Below are 9212 nucleotides of genomic sequence, written 5' to 3' on the forward strand. Positions count from 1 at the left end.
ACTGATAATTTCATAAGATTTTGGTTGATAATGAGTGTTTTATTAATTAGTAAAGATTAATTAGTAGAAATAACGCTTTCTCAAAAGTGATTTTTCTTTGGTAAAAGACCAAAAACACCCTCAATGCGCAACGCCCATCGGTTGTTTTTATATAAACTAGCATATGGGCATACACAGAGTGAGAAATTTTTTTATTTTGTTTTTGAAATAGGAGAGAGGAAGAGAGTGATAGAGAATGTGGGATATGGTACTCCTTTTCTTTGGGATATGGTACTCCTTTTCTTTGAGAAAATTTTTTATTTTGTTTTTTATTCATAATGCAAGCTGAATGGTTGGATATGGTACTCCTTTTCTTTGGGAAAAGACCAAAACACCCTCGATGCGCAACTGCCGTCGGTGGTTTTTATATAAACTAGCATATGGGCACACACAAAGTGTGAAATTTTTTTTTTGTTTTGTTTTTGAAATAGAAGGAGAGTGATAGAGAATGTAGGAGTGGGAAGTTTTTTTTTTTTTTTTTAATTAGAAATATGTTAGGATTACATGTAGGTGAGGTTTTGAAAAAAAAAACAGCAAAATTTGATTGTGTGAAATGACATTTCTACCCCATAGTTCTAATTCATGTTATGTTTTAATTAGAGAGTTAAACTGATAATTTCATAAGGTTTTGATTGACAATAAGTGTTTTATTAATTAGTAAAGATAACACTTTTCTCAAAAATGATTTTTCTTCATTTTGTTGAAAGACGCCTCAAGTTTGAAACAATCCACGACACTTGCGAATGCATACTATCACCATGTTTCGACTAGATAGGCTGTAATAACGTGTAAAGAGTGCATGTGATTGTTTGAGGAGGATAATACAAAGTACTTGTAAGTAGTGTCCCTAATAGTTGTGTTGTGCACAATATAACCCCAGTGCCCTTGCCCACCTTTTGCAAGGGCACCATCGACACGCTTGTGAGATTAGGAGGCTTCTTAAAGACTTGATAGGGAAATTTTGTGGTCTCAAATTCAAAAGGAAATTACCCAAAACCAAAAGAAAATAATCAAAACAAAATATCTATAGTCTTCTGGTACTTCTCTTCCCAGTGCTAAAACGATCCTGAGTTCAAATTACCCTATCCCGATTGATCAAAAATTAAAATGATAAATAAATGAGTCGAGCTAAAATGGATCATAACCAACATTATATATATGTGTATATGAATATAGAGAAAATTAAAGACTTCTTTCCTCAAAAGATTAGAGTAAAACAAAAGGGGAAATTCTACATCTGTGGTCCAAGAGGAAGCCTACTCATAAGCTGTTGGTATACTGATGAGCCATTGGACATGATTAGTCCTGGTTCTGACATTGGCTCCACTTTTGGTTCTCCTTTCGGTAACATGAATGCCATTTCATTGACCTGATGGCGCTGTTGTGCAAAGTAAGGATGGTGAGAAGGCAGAACCGAGAGTTTCGGTTGGCCAGGACCTAACCCGGCCATTGACAGATTGGCGAAGCCAGGCTGGTTCATCCCGAAAGAGAAAGCGTGGGACGGGCCCATCTGCTGCCTTCCAGGTAGGTTGAATGAACCCATTGATGATGGCCTTTCGAATCTCCCCATGCCGTTGTGAACTTGTGGCTCTGGCCTGTGTGGGTGGGTTTGGATAGTGGAAGCTTGGCCAGGCATGTTGCTGGAAGGGCCGGAATTGACATGGCTACTGTTTCGAGCAGCGGGAACATCATGATTGTGCTTTCCCTCGTAGGTGGTGATCACGGACTTGAGGTCATGGGATGCTCTCTCCACATGCTTTCTCACAGTGCAGCCAGCATTTGTGCACTTGTAGTAACTCCTGCAACAAAAAAAAGAAAAGAAAAAGGAATTTTGTTTCATCCTCAGGCATGGTAACACAGAACAAACAAAGAAGAATTCAACCGTGATAACAAGGAACAAACCTTGGATTTGGATTTCCTTTCACGACCTTCTGCCCGTACTTGCGCCAACGATATCCATCGTCAAGGATGTCTACTTCACTGGTTGTCTGGACCACGACTCTAGGCTCGCGAATGGCTCTGGTAGCTCCACTCATTTCCGTTGCATAGGCTTCAATTTTCCTGAAACATCATAAATGCAAAGATACTTTTATGGTGACCCCAATGTCTGATACCTTAGATCGTTCACCAAAAGCTAGAAAGAGGTGAGCAGTAACCTTCTTTTCGATTCAGATTCATCTCCTTCACCATCATAGGCCAATGAAACGCTGCCATGTGTCCCCCGATCATCTTCCTCTTCATCATTAGAAAAGGTAGATGATGCGTCCACCACATCACCTGATTTGTGGTGCGTACCATTCTGCGCCTGCATAGAGGATTGGTTGCAGTAGTCAGGGCCCACGGATGCTGACGAAGTCACCTCAAGGTTGTCATGCTTCCAATCGGGACCTCCGACATTCCCCTTTTGTGTATTTGCCCAAATTGAATCACCATCAGCACCACCTTGTTCGGGGATGTCTGTTCGCATGTCAACAAGTGGGTTGGATGATCCCATGGCAGCTGATCGACGATTGGGAGGAGGTTTAGGGTGGTTATGGGCCCCTTTGTAGATGATCTCTGTTACATGACCCTCTTGAGATCGTTCAACCTTTTTCTTAACCTGACAATTTGGATGTGTGCACTTGTAATAACTCCGTGGATACTCACTACCTTTTACTTGTTTCTGTCCATATTTTCTCCAATTATATCCATCTTCAGACGCTGCACCACCACCACCACCAGCCGCCATGGAATCACCACTGCCTCTTTCTTCGTCTGGTTGCTCATCAAGGGGTGGAGAATGTTCAGTACTGCCACCCACCGTATCGAAAGCCCTAGGGTCTGCAGAGATAGTGTAAGCTCCATTGTCTTTTTCAGTAGACGTGTGAGAGAAGTCTGCCTGGTGCTGAAGATTGTTTGTATTCTGGCTTTGAACTTTGGTTGGTTCTATACTTTGAGAAGAATTTTCGGACTGGACTGAAACCTCCATGCTGGGAAAGGATTGCTGCTGAAAAGTACCCGAACCCATCTGTATATGGCAGAAAATTACTTATTAACTCATGAGGGAGACGATGAAGAACATAATGCAATTTTGTCTTAAACAGAATACACTAGGACTCTCCAATAAACACATAAAATAACTCGCATGTGTGCATGCACGAATACTTGTGTCTTTTAAATTGGGGATAAGAATCGAGAGTAAAATTACTTTTCCGGTCAGACCGAGAAAGAAGGAGCCTGATTCTGCAACAGGCTTGAAAGCGAAGGAAGCATTTATGTCCTCAAAGAAATTATTTTTGTCAGGGCTCTCTGGCATTAATGTGGAACTCCTGCCATGGCCATTTGAGGCAAATGGAAATTTTCCGGTTGTTGGAGATGGCTGTGCCTGCAATGAAATCCAGAAGAAAAATAAATAAATTCAACATACGTTGGGATGAACGTCGACAAGACTAAAACTTACTTTTACATTTAATTACGAGTGGAAGAAAACTTTAGAGTAAAGTAGAGATACTAGCAAATTATCTCTCTAATAACTTCCATCTACACGCCCTATTTTAAAGGAAAGCAACCCCGTAGTCAAACCACTTGATACGATGCGTTACAAGAATATGAAGTTCAACTTTTACACTATTTCTGTACACATGTAAATCATAAACTATCTTATAATTCAAAATTGGACCCAAAAAAAGCAAATATTGGTTTTACGACATTTGTCCGTGTTCTTACCATCTCATAAACAAATAATATTTCGACAGTTCAATATGCATGCCTAGAACTTCAAATCAATTTTCCGTTTTAGCCCATTAGATGCCGAGGACTTTACCAACTAAACTACAATTAAGCACTACAGATATTTCCAAAGTTGCATCTTACCAATGAATTTGAAAGGAAAACAGGAGAATCTAGCAGTGTGGTTGGACTGAGACCAGGAGGTATTGTCAGATAAGGAGACCGAATGTCAGAAGTATGTGAAAGATCAGAAGATCTAATGCTTTCAGTATTCAGCCGCGGAGCATTAAACCCAGCTCTGGCTGCAATCCTTTCCACAAGCCCTCCGCGTGAGTTTGACTTGTACTCCGGAAATGAGCCCACTTCAGTTATATCCTCACCAGAAACATTGCCTTGTGACCAATTTTTTCCGTTGTTATCTCCTTCTCGAGCTCCCAGGAAGAAATCCTCTGTTCTATTGTTGCTGTGAGGTTCCAAGATTGATCTTGAACCAATGTCGTCAACTAACATTGACGAGAAGAAGGCTCTTGGGCTTGGACTTGGAGGCACCCAATCTCCAATTATGGCAATGTTATCATCAATGCCGGCCATCTAGCTTAAGCCGGTTCACTATTATCAGGACACAATAGGGACCACTAACAATCAAGGCGTTGCACCAAGATCTAACTCCTGAAAGCTTAGCAGTGAATGCACAAGAAAGGAAATCCATTTCAGAGCTACATAATACATAAATAGCAGATGAACAATTTTCTTGGGAAAATTCGTTATATCATAAATGCACATTGTTACATGAAGTTCTGTTAGCTTGCACAGAAATATCAGAGGAAAGAAAAAAGCTTCGAGTTTTAGCTTTTTAAACCATACAGCCATCTTGTTTGGTTAAAAAAAGCACCAAATTTTTTTTTTTTTTTTGGAGGTGGTGGAGGGACCAGAGAGGAAATCTAACAACCTGAAAACACAAACCAAGTTCCTTAAAAAACCAATAATTAAACATACAACCTTGTTTTGTTTTTACTTTTAATCAGCTGGGTGTTCCCAGAAGCAAAATCGAAGAAACAAGTCCCCCGGGCTTCATATCAATTAAGATGTCATCACAAATAATTATCATTATAGTTATGATTGGAAGACATTAACACAATATTTTTGTTATGATTAGATGATTTTTCAAAAGAAAAAGGAAAGAAATTTAGACAACCATATCCATAAAATTTCCAATCCAGAGTGCAGGTTCAGGTTGTAGCAGAACAAAAACGTTACAAAGTTATAAGCATACATTTCAAATTTGAAGAATTATGAATACAACCAGTTTGCTAGATCCTGAAATCCATTGAAGATCTAAGCTTCAGAACACTGAAAACTAAACAACCCAGATTGCAGAATTCAGAGAAAAAATGGAAAAAGATAGTGAATTTTGGTAAATTGTGATGAAGCAAAACAAACCCATGTTGCAGAATTCAGAGAAAAAGGGAAAAAAAAGATATGAATTATGGTAATTTTTTATGAAGCAAAACAAACCCATGTTACAATATTCAGAGATATATGGGGTCACTATTAATATCATTACCATTATTGATAGAGAACATAAAAAAGGTGAGGTACCTTATGTTTTGCAGGGAAGGCATTGATGTCAGAGATACATTAAGAATTTCTCAAAATTAAGAGACACAACACGGAAACAGTAATAAAAAGCAAACTGGATGTGGAAGGAGAGAGAGAGAGAGAGAGAGAGAGAGAGAGAGAGAGAGAGAGAATGATTAAAGATGATTACCTGAGTGATTAAGAGTCAAGGCCCAGATGATGTTGAATAAGAGACCAAAGACCAAAAACTCCTCCTTTGACCACCACCACCACTACCCACTAACTCCCAACCACCCCTACCCCTCCAAACCCAAAATCTGTCAAAAATCCTTCCTTTCTCTTCAATTCAGAAGAAACCCAGAAAGCAAAACCCAATTCCAAAAAACACCAAAACAACAACCCTTCTTCCTTCCCTATCAAAAATCCTCAAAGCTTCTATCTTTACCTCTCTCTGGGCTACCCCAAATTGCTATAGATATTGATATGATGATGTTCTTTGACAAAATTACAAAAAGCAAAACCAATACTTTATTGTTTTAATTTTTCACATTAAAAAAAGGAGGGATTTAAAAAAAAGGAGATGGGGGTGAAGTTTTTGCAATGGTGGTGGACCAGAAAATGGATGGAATCTTTGAAGAAAGAGAGAGAAAACAACAACAGCAAAAAAAAAAAGTGAACACCACAATCAACAGACACAGAGAAAAAGAAGCTCAAAATCTCAAACCTTTTTTTTTTAATTTTAATTTTTACATTTACAATATAATTTTTTTTGACCTTTTGGTTCTCCTTGTTTTACTGTTCTGGTTTTTAAAGATACCTAATTACCCTGCTTATTATTCTCTTTTTTGTACTGGTACTCCCCAAGGACCTCTTTGTCCCCTTGCAACTGTCCAATCACAGGCTGCCACCTGGAATTTGTCACGACATGCAAGGGCATTTTCGTCCTGTTAAAAAATTCATGATTAGAGCATGATGGAAGTAGGGTTAGAGTTGGTGGCAGGCGATTGCAGCCTGCTGGTAATTATTGGGGATTTTATTTATTTATTTATATTTATTTTAGTTAAAAATTAATTATTAGAAAATATGTGTAACGCTGGGGTGTCCAGAATGTTTAGCTGCCTAACACCTGTTTAAGTATCCTTCAAATGTGAAAGGATGTTGTAACTGCCTGTTGCAGATTTGCACTTCAGCTTTTTTCGTAGTAATTAATGTATAATTAATATATTATTGCTATAATTAATAATATAATTATCATTACCTGCTAATATTAGCTTCAATATAAACCAAAAGTAAAAGCATCATGGTTATAACTTATACGTTCAACATAGGTATTTTTTTGTCACTCGTTATTTTTTTGTCACTCGCTGTGTTAATATAAGACATTTATGTTGTCGGCCTATAAATTTACACATTAACCAATATTCTTAAAACAAGTTTAGGAGGTTTATTCAATCTAGAATACAAGCATGGTTTTATGTCGAATATGCATAAGCATATTCGTTTGTCGCACTCAACTCTAGTTAACATAAATGATCTTGCAAGAGATTTTGATGTTTAATTCAATTTGTAAGCGTGATTACATGTCGAATATAGGCATCTTCTCTCATTACACTTGTGTTTTTAGATTATGAATCTAAACCGCAATATGATGGAGATTGTCTTACTTAGAGAGATTTATTACAACTATGAGCACAAAACTTGTGTTTATTGGACCACGAGACCACAAGACAAGGTTTGATGTTTATTAAACAAGATAGAAATGTAGTTGTGAACTTCTTAGGAAGAGACAAGCAGTTAAAAGACAATTGCATAGAGATGGTCGGAGCTCTCAAGGATGAAGAATGGTAAATAACATTTGACCCCCAACCCTATCTAACTTTTTGAGAACTAATCAACAACTTACGCAATATAAGTAAAACTGGTAAACGAGTTTTGTTTATCGTGTTCATGTCATATTTGTTGTCTTAACAGTCATATCGTGTCAAATTAGTTATCTTAACGGATCGTGTTGTGTTCAACGTGTTATTCTAACAAGTCGAGTCATGTTAAACCCATTATCTTAACGGGTTCTTAATAAGTTACCGAATAACGACCCGATTCTTAACGAGTCGCGGCGTTTTGTATCGAGTTAACTGGGTCATGTAAGAAATTACCATGTCTAATGTATACATTAATATCAGGTTCTTAATCCTGACTCGTTAACGGATGATCCGATAACGATCCGACTCGTTAACAGGTTTTTAACGAACCCGATGACAAGCCAACTCGTTAATAGATGACCTGAAACTTGTTATTTTTGTGTCGTTTTATGTAGAGTTAATAGGTCGTGCAAAAAAAAAAAAAAATATATATATATATATATATATACATAGGGGCTTTTAGATCGAGGTCCAAAAATATAGATGGTTTTTAGGAGTGAGTCCAGTTATCTAATTATATGTTTTTATTTCTTTTATACTCATTTTATATTTTTTTTAAATATTAAAAATCAATTAAAATCTTCTAATATTATGCATTTTTCAACTCCAAAAAATCTAATTAATATCTTATAACAAAAATAAAAACTAATATACTAACATAAAAATAATTAACATGTGATATAGGTTGATTATAAAAATTAAAAATAAAATCTGTAAATGGGGTTTAAAGCATGAGGAAGAACAAGAAATAACAAAAATAAATAAAAAGAAATAATCAAAGAGATAATTAGGAAGAAATTTGATTTGTATAATAAATCTTATCATTGAATAGATAATTATTGATAACAAAATAATTAAATTTAAGGAATTGGACTTATTTTAATAAATTGGACTATTTCTACTATTGGCTAAAAAAAATTGAACTTATATCAAATTTTCCTTTTTTTTATTGAAATGAAATATAAGACCTTTAAGCTAACTTATAGTATTTTCAGGCCAAAAAGGACAAGTTTAGAGTTTTTTCAAATATACAATTTACTCCCCACATGCTTAGGCAATACATATCCATTATAAAATAAGTAGAAACTTAAAACAAAAACCAGATTTTCACTCTCAATACTTTAATAATCCCAACAATAATTTGGTTGTGAACCAAGGCAAAACAATGAAATAATAAACAGTTGGAATTATCAATGACATATTATCTTTCTGTTAACAAAGGAGGGAATGGAATATTAAGTCTATTCGGCTATCGTTTTTTTTTTTTAAATTTTTAAGTTAAAGTTTCTATTATACTCTAAAATTTAACGGAAAAAAGGGCGTTAGTGAAAATGAGAAATAGTGCAACACATTGCTAAGATTAAGTTAAACTATGGGTAAAGTTCATAAATCATTGTTATAATTAAGCCAATCTATTTTAATTATAATATTCACTCATGACTTTATCATCCCTCGCCACTCGATGAATCATAAGAACTTTAGCTTTTAAGTGATATTGCTAAGAATATTTTGGCAATAAAATTTTAACTAATTGATTACTTAAGTGGGAGTGAGGGGGGGAGGGGGGACATAGACTAGTATATCAAGTGTCGTAATACAATTGATCGATTTTTTTGTTTAAGTTTTCAATCAATTGTATTATGATATTTGGTATACTGAGTCTTATTTCCAGTATATTGAAAAATCTCTTGACATGAGGATTGGAAATGTCTAAGCACACAGGAAATAGTGGTGAAAAGGTTGGGACCAATATTTAGGGTTGGATTCTATCTACAAAAATAATGATTGGTTTATAACTAAGTATTGTTGCTAATTTGATTCTAATTTTTGTTGTGCTTATATAGAATAATGATATATTATGAAGAATCTAATTCTAAATCTAATCTGACCATGCAATTTGTTATGTGTTCAATATTTAAGGTACGGTTTTTGAGTTGTCCACTTTGCACAAAGTTATTCCAATCACTA

At 35.7% G+C, this 9212-nt stretch overlaps 1 protein-coding gene across 3 annotated transcripts; it reads right to left on the reverse strand.

Annotated features, from left to right (window-relative positions):
* Positions 1-1175: 1175 nt before the first annotated feature.
* LOC103407638 (probable WRKY transcription factor 2) lies at positions 1176-6127 on the reverse strand. Of its 3 annotated transcripts, none has more exons than XM_008346536.4 (6): positions 5516-6127; positions 3892-4416; positions 3227-3403; positions 2196-3046; positions 1942-2100; positions 1176-1838 (listed from the first exon to the last, which is right to left on the reverse strand). In XM_008346536.4, exons 2-6 carry the CDS (start codon positions 4336-4338, stop codon positions 1271-1273), a joined length of 2202 nt encoding a protein of 733 aa, XP_008344758.3. In that variant the 5' UTR covers positions 4339-4416; positions 5516-6127; the 3' UTR covers positions 1176-1270.
* Positions 6128-9212: the final 3085 nt, after the last annotated feature.

Source organism: Malus domestica, chromosome 03 (genome assembly GCF_042453785.1).
Source record: "Malus domestica chromosome 03, GDT2T_hap1".
Taxonomy (NCBI): Eukaryota; Viridiplantae; Streptophyta; class Magnoliopsida; order Rosales; family Rosaceae; genus Malus; species Malus domestica.

Coding starts and splice junctions, on each gene's coding strand:
- LOC103407638 (XM_008346536.4), bottom strand. CDS start 4,338: ATGGCCGGCATTGATGATAACATTGCCATAATTGGAGATTGGGTGCCT. Junction 3,047..3,226: donor TTCTCGGTCTGACCGGAAAA/GTAATTTTACTC, acceptor TGCCATATACAG/ATGGGTTCGGGTACTTTTCA. Junction 2,101..2,195: donor GAATCTGAATCGAAAAGAAG/GTTACTGCTCAC, acceptor ATGATGTTTCAG/GAAAATTGAAGCCTATGCAA.